The following is a 19,146-nucleotide window of genomic DNA, read 5'->3' on the forward strand; positions in this document are numbered from 1 at the left end:
TGCTGCTTTATCTTCTACCCTTGAGAATGATCTTCAGAGTGGAAAGAAGAGTTTAAAGAATTCGCATGGAGTATAAAGTTAAGATAATTTAGGAGATAGTAAAAATTGTTGTTGTAAGTCATTTTCAGTCATGTCCAACTCTTCGTGACACCTTTGGGATTTTCTTGGCAGAGATGCTGGAGGGGTTTGCCATTTCTTTCTCCAGCTTATTTTACAGATGAGACTAACAGGGTTAGGTGACTTGTCCAGGGTCACACAGCTAAGTGACTGAGGCCAGATTTGAACACAGGAAGATGAGGCTTCCTGATTCCAGGCCTGGTACTTTATTCACTGTGCCACCTAGCTGCCCCAATAGTAAGAATACCTTGGTGCTGTTGGTGAGTTCTTCCTCTAATATCAGCTAACTACATCCCAGGATGCTGAAAGAATCTGGGCTTTACTGAAATGTCAGTGATCTTTGAGGTACTGTGGTGGAAAAGATGCTATGGGACTAGAGGTGGGCAAATGCCACTATTTACAAAAGAGAATAGAGGGGTGGATACCCTAAGCTGCTGGTGAACTTGCTGTTGGCTTCCCTCCCTTCTCATCATATAGGTACAAGAAGTTATTTGCACAAATAGAGGATGCAGGGCGATGTTAGTAGATAGAAGTTGATAGGGGGAGGAAAAAACCCAGTCTTGGTTTTTTCGTGTTTTTGTACAACGCAAACTTTTGTGCCTTGCCAAATACTGGTGAGTAAACTCAATATTGGTAAGCAGTGTAGTCTCAGCCAGTAAAACAAATGTGATCTTAGGCCATTTTAAAGAAGCATAGTGTTCAGAGTTGAACTGATTTCTTCAGAAGCCAAAAATGTAGAGGAACGGCCCCTCTGGTGTGTTGGGTAGGTCATGAGGAAATGGATAAAAAATGCACAGGAATAGATGACATGAATGAGTTGCTTCCCTATATACTTAAATTGCTGAGATCACAGATGTTTTGAAGGTGACAGCTAGGAAGTCACTGTTATAATTCTCCTGATCAGACTAGGTTTAGAGTACTGTGTCAAGTTATGCACAACACATTTTAGAAAGGAGGGTGACTAGGGGACATGAAACTCTGCCATATAGGGAGCAATAGAAGAAACTATAAATACTTAATCTATGGAAGAGATGATTGAAGGGCAACATGATAGTAATCTTCAGTTATTTGTCATGTAGAAGAGGGGTTACATATTTAGAATTGTAAAAGTTAGGGATAGAAGAGATCTCAGAGGGGCCTGAGGCCTTGGTGTATAACCCTCTACAGCAGTGGTGTCGAACTAGTAGAGAAATAGGGGCCATAAACTATAAATAAGGCTCCTTGCAGCTTCTAGTTTTAAGATGGAATGTTCTCTATGCCTTACTATATTTTTGTTTATTTTGTTAAATATTTCTCAATCTGGTTTGGACTGCAAGCATGTGTAATAGCCTCTGCTCTCCAGAATCCCTGAGAAGTACACTTTCAGTAAAGGCCAAGCTGCCTCAAAAAGTTAAATCCTAGTCTCTAGATGTTTTTAGCTTTTATTGAAGGACTTTTAGTGATAGGAGACTCACTACCTTTCATGGTAATCCATTCCATTTCTTAACAGTGTTAAGTCTTTTTTCCTTGTGATGAAATTAGCCTCCCTATAATTTCCCACTAAGTGGTCCTACTTCTGCGTTTTATGACCCAGCAGATTGTTTAATCCCTGTTTTTTATATAACAGCTTTTAAGATATTTGAAGACTGAAATAATTCTTCCCCCAAATCATCTTTTTTTCCCTTTAATTTTCCTTTTTTTGGTTATTCTGTACTTGACAAATGTCAAACATGAATTTTCATAAACATATAACAGAAAGAGGATTGTATGTAAAATAACATCTATTAAGCATAGCTTGCATTTCTTTTTTTAGATATTTAAAATGGTTTCATTACAGCCTTTTTAATCAACACTTTAGACATCAAAATACCAACGAAAACATCTTTTAAAATATATAATTAATTTATTTTTAGTTTTCAGTGTTCACTTCCGTAAGATTTTGGGTTTTACATTTTCTCCCTCTCTCTCTTCCTCCCTCCCCAAGATGGCATGCAATTTGATATATAGGCTCTACTTATACATTCATATTAAACATTTTCACATTAGTCCTGATTTAAAGAAGAATTAGAACTAATGAGAGGAACCACGAGAAAGAAGCAATAAAACAAAATAACGAAAAGGAAAGCAAGTAGTACGCTTCCATCTGCATTCAGACTCCAGAGTTCTTTCTCTGAATGTGGATAGCATTTTCCATCATGAGTCTTTTGGAGTTGTCTTAAATCCTTACATTGCTGAGAAGACCTAAGTCTGTCAGTCAGTCAGCACACAGTGTGGCTGTTATTGTGTACAGTGTTCTGCTCATTTCACTTAGTAGCTTGCATTTCGTCTTTTTTAAAAAACTTTTTTATTTTTAGTTTTCAACATTCATTTCCAAAAGATTTTGAGTTCCAAAGTTTCTCCCCATCTCTCCCCTCCACCCACCCCAAGATGGCATATAATTTGATACAGGCTCTACATATACATTCACATTGAACCTATTTTCACATTAGTCATGTAAAGAAGAATTAGAACCAGTGGGAGAAATCATGAGAAAGAAGAAAACAAACCCAAAAAAAGGGAAAAAAAAGACAGAACAAATAATATGTTTCAATCTGCATTCAGACTCCATAGTTCTTTTTCTGGATGTGGATGGCATTTTCTATCATGAGTCCTTTGGAATTATCTTGGGTCCTTGCATTGCTAAGAAGAGATAAGTCTATCAGAGTTAGTCATCACATATTGTGGCTGTTGCCGTGTACAGTGTTCTCCTTGTTCTACTTGTTTCACTACATCAATTCTTTCTAAGCTTCTCTGAAACCATCTCCTTAATCATTTCTTACAGTACAATAGTATTACATTACACACACACACACACACACACACACACACACACACGTGCGCACGCACACATATATAAAACAAGTTGTGGTGTGTGTGTGTATATACATATATATACACACATACATATACACCACAGCTTGTTCAGCCATTCCCCAACTGATGGGCATCCCCTCAATTTCCAGTTCTTTGCCACTACAAAAAGAGCTTGTGTAAATATTTTTGTACATATGGGTCATTTTCCTATTTGTATGATCTCTTTGGGATACAGCCCTAGAAGTGGTATTGCTAGGGCAAAGGGTATGCACCTTTTTATAGCCCTTTGGTCACAGTTCCAAGTTGCTCTCCAGAATTTTTAGATCAGTTCACAACTCCACTAACAATAGTAGCTTATAATACATTATAATATAATAATTCTACAATAGTAGAAAATATTATAAATTCAACATTTCACTTTGAAACTTATCTTGCTTTTCTCTGTCTCTTTCTGATCCTTCTGTACATTTTTAAAAATACTCTAATGATACTTTTTTTCTTTTTTGGGAGAATCCTTATCAATAGTCACCTCCCTCCTAAATCCCCTAACCCTAATTAAAAAACAAATTAACCTTTTTTATAACCAGTAGGCATAATCAAATAAAATAAATCCACATATTAACCATTTCTGAAAGTGGATCTGTCAGCCTACCCCCTCATATTTCCTCCCTCATTGTCAAGTAGTGGGTAACATACTCTATTTGAAAAAAATTCTTTTCAGTTAGCTGACCTGCCTCCCCCCACCCCTTTCTTGTACAAACATGAATAATCAAGCAAAAACAGATTTCCACATTGGATCTGTACAAAAAAACTTTTTTTCTCATTCTGCTCTGAGTACTTTACCTCTCCATCAAGAGGTAGGTAGCATTTTTCATTACGAAACTTCTGGAACTGTGATCACTATGTTGATCAGAACTCCCAAATCTGTCTAAGTTGTTTGACTTTACCATGTTATAATCATTGTATACATTGTTCTCCTGATTCTGCTCATTTCACTATGTATCAGTTCATATAAATCTTCCCAAGGATCTCTGAACCATCTCCTTTATCATTTCTTATATGACTTGTTCAGCCATTCTACAATTTATGGGCACCTCTTTATATTCAAATTCTTTGCCACCATAAAAAGAACTATACATCCTTAGTTTGTGTTGCTTAGGACTGATCTCTTCCTTTATATGTACTTTCTTTTACTCCCCCTTTTCCCTTCTTCCCTTTCCTTCCTATTTCCCTTTTGAGTGAAGTTTAAAATTTTGTACCAAACCGTGTGTGTGTGTGTGTGTGTGTGTGTGTGTGTGTGTGTGTGTGTATTTTCTTTCCTCCTTTGACCAATTCAGATGAGAGTGAGCTTCAAGTGTCAGCCACTTTTGAAGTTGTCTTAGATCCTTACATTGCTGAGAAGAGTCTGTCAGTCACACAACTCCTCTAACAATAGTAGCTTGCATTTCTTAAGAAAATATTATAAACTCCACATTTCAACATAATTCAACATAAATTCAACATTCAGTATCTTCCTTGTTTCTGTAGACTTCCTTTGCCCTCTTGGCAGTATATTCCCCCTATATTTCTCCTTTTCTCTTTCCATTTCTCTTTTAAGATCATCAAGACTTAACAGAATTACTTCCAAGTCTTCTAATTAGACTCTCTCTAGAACCCCTGATGATAATAAGGTATAGAGGGGACATGGGCATCAACTTATGTAATAATGTAAACAGTTGATGTTTGTTTAGACCCTAATATAACCATTCAAGTTTACCTTTTTATGTTTCTTTTGACTCCTTTGTTTATATTTCAGAGCTTCTACTCAGCTCTTTCATTTTTATCAGGAATACTTGGAAGTTCTCTATTTAATTAAAGGTCCATTTTCCCCTGGTATGATTATACTCAGTTTTGCTGGGTAAGTTATTCTTGGCTGTAAGCCTATATATATCCTTTGCCATTTAGAATATTGTATTCCAGAATTTCTGCTCCTTTATTATGGTAACTGCTGAATCATGGTTGATTCTGACTGGATCCTTGGTACTTGACTTCTTTCTTTCTGGCTGCTTTCAGTATTTTTCCTTTGGCCTGGAAGCTCTGGATTTTGGCGATAATGTTCCTGGGAGTTTTTCATTTTGGAGTTTTAGGAGGTGACCGTTGGATTCTATTTCACTTTGTGCTCTGATTCTAAGAGATCTGGACAGCTATGTTTTATGGTTTCTAGATTCTGTTTTGGTTGTGGCTTTCAAATAGTCCAATGATCCTTACATTCTTTTCTCCTCAATTTGTTTTCCAGGTCAGTTGTTTTTTATTGTTTGTTTATTTTTTTTTCTATGAGATATATTACATGTTCTATTCTTTAAAAGTCTTTTGATTTTGTGTTAATATTTCTTCTTGTGTCATGGAGTCGTTGGCTTCTTTTTGGTTTATTCTAATTTGCAGAGAGTTTGTTGCTTGGGCAAAGTTTTGTGTCTCTTGTGCCAAGCTGTTAATTCTCTTTCCAATTCTTCTATAACTCTCATTTCTTTTTCAGTTGTTTCCTCTTGAGGCTCTAATTTCATTGATTAAAAATATTTTGAACTTAAAAAAACCTTACTCCTGCAGGAATTTTTGTTGAACTTATTCCCAAACTGTGGGTTTTTGTTTGTTTTTTCTTTTTGAAGCTTTGCTTGTAGATGTTTTCAGTTAATTCTTTTCTGGGTTTGTGACTTGAACATTCCTGTTACCATAACAGCTTTTTATGATTGGATTATTTTTTTTGTCATTCTTTCAGCCGACTTTCTGACAGTAGACTTTATGTAGGGGCCAGGCTCTGCACACTTCTGGAAGTAAAGGTTTGGGCGGATCCTGCTGCTGCTGTTGTTGCAGCTTTATTGGGTTATTGAGTATTGGGTTATTCTAGTATCTCAGAGGCAGCTCGGATTGGAGTTTGGCAGGCTTTCAGTGCTTCCAAAGTGGTCTGTTTGATCCAGAGCAAAGTCTGATTGCTGCCCCTGAGGTCTGAGCTCAGCAAATTCCTGACTTGCATTTGGGTCTGAATAACTAGCCTGTGGGCTAGTCCCATTTGAAGTAGTGTGCAGCTCTGATGAGTCAAAATGACAGAACTGTGAACTTCCCTTTGGTCTAGGATTCCTGTTCTGGTTATTCTTCAGGCGTCAGATTGGGCTGGAAGCTGGTACTGAGACCCAGTTCTACTACTGAGGTCTGAACCACCCTGCTGCTGAAAAAAAATTTGCAGTGAGAAATTTCAAAATAGATCAGAATTTCCAAAGTGACAAAGTTTTAACTATTAAATAGCATATACAACTCCTTACTTAGCCTGTGTCCTTTATTTGTAATCCTCCATTGCCCTGAACATAGTCAAGGATCCAGGAGGTAGACAAACAAAAATCCTTGGAGCAGACAGAATAGTTGCCACAAAGTCTATGCATTGTAGCTTATACAATTTCACCTATAAGACAGCCCCTTATTTAGGATGTATTCATTTTCACCTCCCACAATTATAAAGACTTTTATTGTCTGCTTTTCCAGTGGTCTTTTGATGGAGGTAAAATGATTACAGTAAGAAGTGATGACTGACAATCTGAGATTGAGGCAAGGAATAGAAAGACTATAAAAAGCATATACAAAATTAAAAAAGCATAGAGTGGAGCTATTTAGATGGCACATAGCTTATAAACTGTCAATAGTGCCTGCGTATCCCTGTCAATAGATAGCACAGTACAATAAGTTAAAGTTAAAGTTAAGTTTAAGTTAAAAAAAAAAGATTTTACCTCATGTCATTGTTAGTGTATATATCCTGTTTCTTCTAGTTTGTGAGTTCTGTGAAGGTAGTGACCATGTCTTCTTTAAATTTGTTATCCCCTTTAGCGTATAGCATATTGTGCTTAAACAGACACTCAGTTAATATGAATGTTCTGTTTATTTTGCTTAAGAAATCTGTCTTTAAAAAAAAGAAAAAAATGCTACTTGAAGGGCAGATGATTTCATTTTTATCTTTGTACCTGGGATAGTGATCAATCCATGGTAATGCTTGTTGAATTGAGCCCTCTTTCATTTTAATTTTTTTTTATTATGTATCTTTTTATTTTGTTAAGTATTTTTCCATTATGTTTAAAACAGTTTTTAACACCCATTTTAAAAAAAAATTTGAGTTTCAAATTCTCTGCCTTCTTTCTGCCCCTCCCTTACTACTTAAGAAGACAAGCAACATATTGATTATCCATGTGAAATCATACAAAACGTATTTCCATATTGGCTATGTTGCAAAAGAAAACACACAAAGAACTCTCAAGAAAATTAAAGGATGTGGGGGGAAAAAAAGCATGTTTCGATCTGCACTTGGAGGTCAGTCCTCTTTTTGGAGCATTTTTTATCATGAGTCCTTTGGAATTGTCTTTGATCATTGTCTTGATCACAGTAGCTAAGTCTTTCACAGCTGAGAATTGAATGTCTTTCAATACAGGCTTCAGTTATTTGGAAAAGTCCCTAATTTAGGACTTCTCATTGCTGACAATTTTGAATAAATTAACATTTTTTTTCTGTGTTTATATAGTGTTCTTACTGGCTACTTTGCAGCTCATTTCCCAGTATGAAAGATCTTCCAACTTCCATAGTTCAGAGATGCCCCACACTTGGTTACTCACCTGTGCCATGTCCTCAGAGTGACCAGGTTATTTGGTTGATATATTGAGGGCTGGGCTCTAATGCCATATCTACTGCCAGCCTTAGGCTTGTCATTTCCTCAGGTCTCTTCCTGCTCTAACATTTCAGCTCCAATAGAGGAACGTTTGGCAGCCTCTTCTATTGAAAATGCCTTTCAGAATCTGGGGTGTATAGTTTTGGATATCCTCAGTGGTAGCAAATCTTTCTCTTTTAAAGTGGCAAGATACCTGATTTTTCTAAGTTTTGTCTTTGGTGTGCTACAAGTTGTCTGCTGATACTATGCTAGGAAATGCAGGTTTTTGAAAGTTTGAACATTTTCATTTCAGTATCCTCTTATGTGTATGTCATGTTGTGAATTTCTTAACAAATTCAGTAAGATCTTATTTAATTTCAACCACTAATTTGATATCTGTGATCATTCAGAAATAGATTGGGTGAAGATCACATGCAGTTTCTTAGATTAAGCATATTAATAATAGGAACATTTTGGTGAGAGAATATTTGGACTAAAGAGAACAAACTTTTCACTCACTTTAGAAGCACCAATTATATCTTTTGCTTAACATCTACAAATAAGCATCACTTCTTTTTCTCTTCCCATATCTGATCATTTGCCAAATATTCTTTGTTTTCAGTATTTGACACCCATCTCTTCCTTTCTGGGCTTGCTACCACTTTAGTTTGATTGAATTACTCAGTTCATTTTAAGCATTTGTTGAGGTCTTGCTGTGTAAGGTGCTGGGAATACAAAAATAAAATAATTTTTTCCCTTCAAGAGTTTATGTTTTTAGAGGTGATGGTGGTGATAGTGGTGATAACATGCAGATACAATACAAACTATATACAAAGTGTTTTTAGGCAGAAAAGAGCAGTAACGACTAAGGGGATTTGTGCAGGCCTCTTGTTGAAGATTGTTCCCCTGAGCTATTCAAATAGAGGAAGAAATGCTTTTTAGATGTAGGCGGGGAGATGGCTTGGGCAAAGGAGGGAGGAGGAGAACAGCTTGTAGGCCATTTTGAATGGAAAAGAAAATGCATGAAGTGGAGTTAATAAAAGGGGAGCTAAAATCAGTGAAGCTTTACAAACTAGATGGAGAATTCTTTAGCTTTTGTCTTGTAGACAAGAGGAAGTAACTGAAAGTTTTTGATCAGGGAAGTGATGTGATCAGAACTTTAAGACTATTATTATTTTAGCTGCCGTGTAGAGGATAAATGGAAGAATATTTATTAAATGCCTGTTCTGACAGATTTTCTTAGACTTTAGTTATATGCAGAAAATAGTGAAACAGCTTTTCCCCTCAAAGGGATTGCTACATATTTTTTTTAAAATTTTAATTTTCTTTATTATTCAAAAAACATATCCTTTTTATTTACTTTTTTGACTTTGTGCTTGTGCCTTCAACACCTTCACAACAATTTTCTGCTCCTCAATCAGGAAAGCATGCTTGATCCTGTCACGGACACACTTAGCACACATGGAGCCACCATAAGCCCTGCTGACATGCTTTTTTGTCTTCGATAGCCTCATAAGAACTTTAGGTCTCACTGCACGAACACCTCGAAGTCTTCCTGGGCATACACCACAGGCTGATTTTGGTGCTTTTCCAACTTTCTTGGTATAAAGGTAAACAATTCTGTTACCCGGGGTTCGTGACAGCCGAGTTTTGTTGGAAGCTGTATTGTAGGACAGCCTACGGCGATATGTCAGACGCTGAACCATTTTTAATTTCTGTCAGGTCCGTCACCGCGGATTGCTACATATTTAAAAATTATACTTAAAACATTTTTTAAGTTACAAATTCTCTCCAGCCGCTCCCCGCCCCTGGAGAATGTAATATATTAGTTATAAGTTTGAAGTCGCAAAACATTTCCATATTAGCCACATTGGAAAAAAAAAAGGCAAGAAAACTTAATTGAAAAAGTATGCTTTCATCTGTACTCAGTTCATTAGTTCTTTCTCTGGAGGTGAATAGCATTTTTTTATCTGGAGTCTTTTGGAATTATCATGGATTATTGTTTTGATCAGAGTAAGTTTTTCACAGTTAATCATTGTTACAATATTGTAGTTACTGTGTACAGTGATCTCCTGGTTCTGCTCCCTTCACTTTGCATCAGTGCATATAAATCTTCCCAGGTTTTTCAGAAACCATCCTGCTCATCATTTCTTATTCTACAATAATATTCCATCACAGTCATATATCACAACTTGTTCAGCTATTCCCCAATTGATGAACATCTCCATTTCCAGTTCTTTGCCACCACAAAAAGAGATGCTATAAATATTTTTGTACATATAAGTCCTTTTCCTTTTCCTTTGATCTCTTTGGGATATAGACCTAGTAGTGGTATTGCTAGGTCAAAGGGTACATACAGTTTTATAGTCCTTTGGGCATAGTTCCAAATTTTTCTCCAGAATGGTTAGAGCATTTCACAACTCCACCAACAGGTCTCTTTACTTTTCCACAACCCTCCAGTATTTGTCATTTTCCTTTTGTATCATTTTGGCCAATCTGATAGGTGTAAAGTGGTACCTCAGAGTTGTCTTAATTTATATTTCTCTAAGTGATTTAGAACATTTTTTCGTGTGACTATTGATAACTTTGATTTCTTCTTCTGAAAATTGCTTGTTCATATCCTCAGAAGGATTACGTTGTAATGGAGGAAACAACACACCCACATAAAGTAGACACAAGATAGAGAAAAGGTGACCTGGGAAGGGGGACGAGGAAGAAAGGCTTCATGTAGAAGTGGGTGCTTGAGCTGACTCTTGAAGGGAACCCAGTAGATAAGGAGGCATGGGGGGGGGCATTGATAGACTGTTGTCTATGTGTGAAACAGCAAAAAGAATCATTTGGCTAGATCGTAAAGCACTTGGAAGGAGGAGCGACATTATGAGGTTGGAAAGATAGGAAGGCTCCAAGTGGTGAAGAGTTTTAATTGCTTGCCAGAGGACATTATATCTGATCTTGGAGCAGTATGGAGATGCTGGAGTTTATTAAGTAGGTCAGTGGTAAGGTTTGCATTTTAGAAAAATAACTTTAGACATTTATGTGAAAGATAGATTGGAGTAGGACCTTAAAGAAGGGAAAATAATTACGTGATTGCAGTAGTCTGTAGGGCATGTATAGGGTAGAAGCTATTTAAATGGAGAGAAGCTGGAGCATGTGAGAGTCATGGACAAGAACTGGCAGTTAATTGGGTATATACGGGGTGAGGAAAGGAAAGGAGTCTAGGCTAACTGAGATTGTGAGCCTTGGTGGCTGGGAAGATGGTGGGGCTCTGTAGAGAAATGGGGGAAGGTTAATAGAGGGACGAATTTCGGGGGCCATATGAATTTTCTTTTGAACATATTTTGAATACATTGAAATGAATATGGACAACAAGGTAGAGATAGCAGGTAGTTGGTAACAGGGAACTATAGTTAAGAGGACTTTTGGATTATCTCCTGCTTATAACTTTGATCTCAGGTTTCATATTTGTTTAACTTGATGGTACTTACCTGTTTGCTTTCAGAAAGGCTTGTTAAGCTGATTTCCTAAGTGTGAGGATAAAGACTGAATAATATACTGGGAGAGGTGGGGTAAATAAGAAACAACTCTGACCTAGACTTCTAGTGTACCTTTCTGAACCTTTATTATCCTCCTGCTTGTGCTTTCAGCCAAGCCATTTTTATACGTTGTTGACCCATTAGTTTTCTTAGCCTACCCTTCTAATCTTGTCAGCATTCCTGCAGTGACTATTTTGCAAATAATGAATAAATCACTTTTAAAAAGTTTATTAAGCAATTACTATGTATTGAGCACTATGCAAATCACTTAGGATATAAATTGAAAATTAAATCAATCTTTGCCTTCAAGGAGGGGATGTATATGTATGTATGTATGTATGTATGTACACATATAGGGGAGTGGTGTCCTGGGAAGGAAATTTTGGTCTGAAAAGTCATCAAGGATGATCAGTGAATCCCATAGGGTACTGGATTGACCCACCCTTTCCTGAAACAACGGTGATATTGATTTATTTACTATGACTAGAGCAAAAGACCGAAAAGGGGAAGGTTACTGTGTTGACCGGACAGATGACTAGATGGCCCAGTGAATTTGAAGCAGAGAGCCCCTTAGATATAATGGTGCAGATCAGTGATGTCAACCTCAGGTAGAAACAGGACCATGGATCTGTACGTAAGTATCTCTGTGGGCTGCATGTTGATTTAGTTTTAAAATGCAGCATTATTTATGTTTTATTGTATATTTATTTTGTTAGCTATTTCCCAATTACATTTTAATCTGGTTCTGGCTGCACTTGGAAGTGTTGTGGGCCATGTGTTTGACATCTCTGGACTAGATGATTTTATATTTAATAATCAAGATCGCTCAATCCTAGGGTGAGATTTCCAAATAGCGTTATCTTTTCTTAGCCTGGCATTCAAGATTCTCCCTAATTTGACGCTAACCCAGTTTTCTGGTCTAATATAGCTCAATTAAACTAACATTTATTAAACACCAAGGAGCATTGTTCTGAGAGTAATAGAGGCTTCAGTTAAGATTGGGTCTGTACCCTTGGGGAAATTAGGGGTGTTTAGTAGGTAAGTATGTTGCATACAAAGAGTAATACAGCATTTGTGCTGTGTGAGGTCACATTTGTGAGAGTATTAGAGAGACTTTTATGGAGGAGGGGTTGAATTGGATAGGAGGTAAACAACTGGGAGGGGGAATTTTAAGCATAGAGAGGTAAAGAAAGGGGAGGATGGAATGAAGTGATTTGGTAAATAATGCAGTTCCTCTGGAGCTTAGATTTTGTGGAGGTGGATCGTTTGAAATAAGGCAGGAAAAAGGTTGACTGGTGACATATTGTGAAGAGGGGAAGGAAGGACTTGGATGAAAGTAGTCAGTCACAAAATATTTATCAAGCACCTACTATGTACCAGGCATTGTACTAAGTGCTGGGGATAAAAAAAGAGGCAAAAGACAGCTCCCTCCCTCAAGAGGCTACACACAAATAAAAGCTGAAAATAGGATTGGGAGAGGGAGAAGTACCTATGGTGGGGGGAGCGTGGTGGAGAAGCCAAAGAAATCCAGAATGTGCTTAGCAGGTGGGAATGACAGACTCAGGCTCAGAGATGTCATGTGATTTACCCATAGTCCCAGGTAATTTTAGGAAGGAGTATGCAGTAAGGACTCGAGGGATCAGGAGGGTGGCACCATCTTTTATCAGGCAGGTTTGTCCCGTCCTGAGGTGGTAATTGTAGTTATAGTTGTGTGAGGTGTTCTGTGGGCGGGAGAATACATCATTGTTAAAAATTATTGGATAGGCAGATAGGTGGTGCAGTGGATAGAGCCCTTGGGCTCGGAGTCAGGAAGACCTGAGTTCAAATTCAGCTTCAAACACTAACCACCTGTGCGATCCTGGGCAAGTAACTTAACTCTGTTTGCCTCTGTTTCCTCATTTGTAAAATGAGCTGGAGAAGAAAATAGCAAACCACTCCAGTATCTTTGCCAAGCAAACCCCAAAAATGGTCATGACTGAAATGATTAAGCAACAATAACAAAATTATTGAATATATACAAGTTAAACTCCTATCTCCACTTTTAAAAAATGAAAATAAAGTTCATTTCAAAGTCAGCAAAAGCAAGACAGGCATGGTAACTTTGCTGCAACTGCCAGAGAATGCAGAAAAGCAGCAATTCGATAGAGTATGTGCAAACTGGATTAAATTTGATTAGGCAAATATGGGGGTTATCAGCCACTGTTATCATTAGTCAGTGTAGGCTTATGACATAGATGAGTTGAGCTGCTTGCTGCATTGGAATGTAAAGTGTTTAAATTTGATGTTGAGCAGTTTTGTAGGGAAATTAAAAGCACAAAATATTTGTTATATTTTTAACATTGAATTAATTTTGCCTCTGCAACTTTAAAACATTGACATAACTTAACACTTATAGATAATACTTTCAACAACTGCATTTAATAGTAATAAATTTTTAATTCTTTTTAAAGTATATTCCCCCCCCCCCATCTGCCCATGATAACCACTGGAGCTGCTCAAACTAATTTAAACATAGACAATAGAGAAAATTTAAATATTGAAAATAGAGAAATGCAAAATAACAAGTGTATTATCTAGAAAATATGACCATATAGTTGCGATTCACAAGACTACCATTGTCTGTATACTACCCTAGCTGTGATAAGTTCACTTACCTTGGTAGTGTACTTTCCAGGGATGTACACATTGATAATGAGGTTGACACATGCATTGCCAGAGCTAGCTCAGTGTTTGGGAGGCACTGAAGGAAAGTATGGGAAAAAAGAGGTATTAGACTACAGAGCTGTGGTGCTGACTTCATTGTTATATGCCTGTGAAAGCTGGACAGTCTACCAGGGCCATGCCAGGAAACTGAATCGCTTCCATTTGAATTGTCTTAGGAAGATTCTGAAGATCACCTGGCAGGATAAGATACCAGACACTGAGGTCCTTTCTCGGAACTAAACTGCCATGCATTCAAACTCTGCTTCAGAGAGCGCAACTCCCGAAGGGCTGGCCACGTTGTTCGAATGCAAAACATATGCTTGCCAAAAAGACTATTTTATGGGGAACTCACACAGGGCAAGTGGTCACATGCTGGTCAGAAGAAGCGATACAAGGACACTCTCAAGGTCTCTCTCAGGAACTTTGGAATTGATTGTGTGACGTGGGAGACATTGGCACAGGACCACTCAGCATGGTGTGCCATGCCCACATCAGAGACGGTGCTGTGCTCTATGAGCAAAGCAGAATTGAAACACCTCAAAGAAAACACAGGATGCGGAAGTTTGGAGTATCCATCCCAAATGTTCACATGGACTATTTATTTGTGCCTGACCTGTGGTAGAGCTTTCCAAGCTCGTATTGGCGTGATCAACCACACTCAGACACATTGAATCTTGACTCAAGCATAGTGATATCATTTCGATCCTTTTCGAGAATGAAGGACAACCACCTTAGCTGTAGATTATATGAAAACATAAATTGAAATGACATATTGAAAGCGACTATAGAGAATAAGCTGGTAAGGTGAGAAATTCTGTAGCGAGAACGATATGCTTTTAAAAAGCAAAAACAAATTGTGGCAGCAAGAGGATTGCTTGCTTTGTAAAAGGTTGCTTCTAGAATTGTTAAGTGTAAAAAGCTTCATTTGTGGGAGAAAAATTACTGCTACCTGCAGCAGCAGATATAGTCCAAATGATACAAGATGAGTCATTTGCAAGGCAAATTCAAATCTTTCCACTTGTAGATGATATTATTGCAAGGAGAATTGCCCATTTATCTGAAGACCTTTGTGATGAATTGAGAAACAAAAATCTTTCTTTTATGCATTGCAAGTGAATGAAGCAACAGATGTAGATAAAAATGTTCAGTTGTTTACATATGTATGATATGTTGTTGAAACTGATGTTAGAGAATGTTGGTTATTTTGCTAGTCTATTGACAATTTATCAAGGGGAAATTTTAATATAATGGATAAATTTTTAAGCAAAAATGTTGATTTATATTTGATTCTGTGCTGCTCGAGTACAGTTTAAATCGGGACAGATTGTAGATGTGTGAACCCTAATTTTAGTCTGGTCATCTTCTTGACATCGTATGTTCTTTCCCCATGCTCCTTTTCTTCTCTTCTGACAGGATAAGCAACCAAATCAATACAATTATTCCTGAAAATGATATGTCAGTCGCTTATGACTCTACCCATTCCTGTGACTTGTCAAAACAAAATGTTCCGGGCAAACATTCACCTGTATATTAGAATATAAGCTTTTTGAAGGCAAGGACTTTGCCTGTTCCATGTATTGCCACAGTACTTATCAGAGTTTCTGAACCTAGTAAGCACTTAAATCCTTTTTTTCATTTCATTCACCATTTTAAAATGTGGCCCCTTGTCTAGTTTGTACACGCTGCATGCTCTATAGATAATCAGTCACTTATATTGAAAGAAATCTGTATGGAGCGGCATACAGTTTTTAAAGTTGTTACAAGAGTAGTTAACGTTATTTGTCTACTCCATTGAAAAGAAGCCTCTTTGTAAAATTGAGGCAATGAATGACCAGTGCTTTGAGCACCTTTTTATTATTGTGAAACACATTTTCTTTCTTCTGATCAAGGGTGGTTGACCCAAAAGAGATTGTGGATTTTTTTCTTAATGATAATAGTAAACATGAAACAAAATCCTCTAATAAAAATTTCTTCCTGAAGAGTGTGTGTGTGTGTGTGTGTGTGTGTGTGTGTATGTGTGTGTGAGAATTGAGTATTCACAGTAAATTAATCCAAGGTCCTCAAATTCATACTCTCGGAAAAAGTGACTATATTTATGAAAAACTAAAACTGTGGATAATTTACTAGTGAACAATTTTATGTGTCTTTCAATTTTAAAAATACCTCCCCTGCAAATGAAATGGAAGACTTATTTTTAATTAGTTGACTATTTTACAGAAGCAGTCCTGATTTTATTTTAAAGACACTAAAAAAATATAAAAGATTTGGTTTCACTCTATTTAAATAAGAAAGCTTCATAGAATGGTCCTGTGATTGTATATTTAAACAAATATTTGAAAATCTTAAGATGTCTTAGCTACAGGTGAATGAGTTTCTTTGCTTTATCAAATGAAATGATGACAGGTTTTACTAACATTTGTAACATTGTGTGAACCAGGAATTTGTGTTGTAGTTATATAAAGACATTATTGATCCTGGTTAGTGGTTAAAAAAGAATTGTGAATAGCAGTGTCAATGACAGCACACTTTGAAAACTATACCAAAAATAAAGCCATCATTTTGGTATTATTTTTATGGTAATTTGTTTATAAATTATAAATATGTACTTTAAATTATTTTCTAAATAGGTTTTTCAAGTTTTATCATTTTTGTTATTAAAATTATCATTAATTTTTTAAAAAATGTGAACTAAGGATTTTGTAGATTGTTTTTTGTTTTTAAAAAAATGTTCAGTGGGGCTTGGCATTTTTTTTTTTTGAAGCGCAGGGGTGGAGGGGGTATTGGTAAAGTTTGGAAACCGTTTCCTTATGTAAAAAGGCACAAAGAGGATAGCATGTCAACTTTGGGGAGTAGCAAAGAGGTCAGTTTTGCTGGAATATAGTGTGTGAAGGAGAGTTATGTGGAATAAATTTGGAAAGGGATGTGGAAAGGAACAAGAATGTGGAGCTCTCTAAATGCTAGGCTAAGGAGGGTTTTTGTTTTTGTTTTATAAATTTTAGAAGCTGTAAGATGCCAACTGAAGTTTTGGAGCAAGAGAATTTAGTCAGATTTGTATTTTAGGGATATCGCTTTGGCAACTGTGTGGAAGATGTTTGTAGAGGGCAGAGAAACAAGGGGGACTAGTTACTTTGGATTTCACTTTTTAAACTAGCATTCTGTTCATTTGTTTCTCCTCATTGCTTCAGTGTTTGTGAGGTGATATTGCTGATAATCTTCGCCTCTTCCTTCTCTGTAAGATTTTAGAAACAAATTTATATTCTAAACTCATATTATCTTTGGCTACCATCTTTCTCTACTTGGCAAGGAGTTTGCTGCAAGTTTGCTGGCTTCTGGAAGTTTTTGTCTTATTTGAGATTTATTTACTTGGTTGAAACTTCTTGGGAAATGGTGATAGTTTGTTAGTGGTGATTCTTTTATCTTTTTCCCATTTGGGGCATTATTACTTGTTTAAATATGGCAGGTAAGACTAATTTTGGTTGCACATACTTAAAACCTTTTCTGTATGGTAGAATTTAAGGGATCCTGTACTTTTTACTCTGTGTGTGCTTGTGTGTGTGTGTGGCCTTTGAGAACCAGCCTCATCTCCTTACTGCAATGAAGTATTGAAGTAGGACTATATCAAAAATGTACAGGAGAAATTTTAGAATTTTATGGCAGTATCTGGGAAGACAGCAGTGAGAAAAATTGATATTATAATTGAAAGACATCATAAAGCTGGGACTTAAGCATAAACAGTTCAAATCTTAGTCATTTATTGAGAATTTTTATCTGTTGAAATTGAGAAAAAAAAGACATCTAACTCATTACCATAATACCACTCAGAAATGCAGGAAAATCTGGTGGTTTAAAACAACTGTGATGACACTTGATTCCTAGCTTACACTTGGTTTCTGTGTCAGTCAGTCACTAAACATTTATTAAGTGCTAACTATATGCCAGGCATTTTGCTAAATGCTGGGGGTGCAAAAAAAGCCAAAGACAGCTCCTGTTGTAATGGGGGAGACAACAAGAAAACATATATATACAAACAAGTTATGTATAGGATAAACAAAAAATAATTAACCAAGAGAAGGCACAGTTAAGAGGAATTGGGAAAGGCTTCCCATAGAAGGTGGGATTTTAATTGGGACTTAAAAGGTACATGGGAAGTCAAATTGATGGAGATGAGAAGGGAGCATTCAATGCATGCCAGATAGCCAGAGAAAATATCCAGAGTAGAGAGATAGTGTATTACCAGGAACAATAGGAGGCTACTATCACTGGGTGGCAGAGTACGTGGTGGGGAGTAAGATTCAAGAAAGGGAGGAAGGCAGGTACGTTATGAAAGGCTTTGAATGACAAACAGAAGATTTTTGTATTTGATCCTGGAGGTGATAGGGAGCCACTGGAGCTGAGTGAGTGTGAGTGTGAGTGTGAGTGTGAGTGTGTGTGTGTGTGTGTGTGTGTGTGTGATAGACATGATCAGACCTGTTAGGAAAAATCACTTTAGTGGCTGAGTTGTGGATGGATTAGAATAAGGACAGATTTGAGGCAGGCAGACCCACCGGCAGGATATTGCAATAGTCCAGATGTGAGATGATGAGTGCCTACACCAGCGTGGTGGCAGTGTCTGAGGAGAGAAAGGGGGTATAATTGAGAAATGTGGCAAAGGTGAAATCCACTGGTCTTGGTAACAAAGTGGATATGGGCGGGGTGGGGGGGGCAAGAGATAGTGAGGAATTGAGCATGACACCTAAGTTTTGAGCCTAGGAGGATAGCGATGCCCTTAAATAGTAATAGAGAAGTTTGAAAGTGAGGAAGATTTTAAGATTTCATAATAGCCAGGAAAGGAGAGGAATTAAAAATTAAGAGCCTTAAGAATAAAAACATGTTAGAAGTTCATTAAGTGTCCTTAAACATTTGGTCCCACTGAGACCTACCTAAACAGAGGGCAAAGAGAATCACAAAAATTAGAATTAGAAGGTTTCATCTGGAAGATCTGGGAGTAGGGATTATACTGTTAATTTCTGGGTGTGGCGAACTAACTAGAGAGAAAATTCCCTCTACTAATGCAGGTCAGTACCCTCTGAGTTTTATATATAGTCATAATAAATTGCCTAGAGAAGAGATGTCAAACAGGCTGTTTGTAGCACATCATTTTCCACCTAGCTGGCCTGCTGGATTTCATGATCTCCAGATTCCTGAAAGATAAAAGTCAACTCTGTACCTTATGCCTTCCCAGATCATTTTTCTCTTATGCCCAGGATTTCATCAAGTCCCTACTTCCGCCTCCCCCTACCCTGCTTTCCAGTTTATTTTTATGCG

The 19,146-nt window shown here is 37.1% G+C and overlaps 2 protein-coding genes across 3 annotated transcripts in view; one reads left to right on the top strand and one right to left on the bottom strand.

Annotated features, from left to right (window-relative positions):
• Positions 1-19,146, top strand: part of CNOT4 (CCR4-NOT transcription complex subunit 4) — a 186,213-nt gene that overhangs the window by 47,048 nt on the left and 120,019 nt on the right. The gene's annotated exons all lie outside the window — the stretch shown is intronic.
• Positions 8,919-9,325, bottom strand: LOC118850025 (60S ribosomal protein L34-like). Its single transcript, XM_036759207.1, has one exon. The coding sequence runs from the start codon at positions 9,310-9,312 to the stop codon at positions 8,959-8,961; it is 354 nt and encodes a 117-aa protein (XP_036615102.1). The 5' UTR covers positions 9,313-9,325; the 3' UTR covers positions 8,919-8,958.

This window comes from Trichosurus vulpecula, chromosome 5 (assembly GCF_011100635.1).
Source record: "Trichosurus vulpecula isolate mTriVul1 chromosome 5, mTriVul1.pri, whole genome shotgun sequence".
Taxonomy (NCBI): Eukaryota; Metazoa; Chordata; class Mammalia; order Diprotodontia; family Phalangeridae; genus Trichosurus; species Trichosurus vulpecula.

What these genes read in the sequence shown, in the direction of transcription:
- LOC118850025 (XM_036759207.1), bottom strand. Translation starts at nt 9,312, where the DNA reads ATGGTTCAGCGTCTGACATATCGCCGTAGGCTGTCCTACAATACAGCT.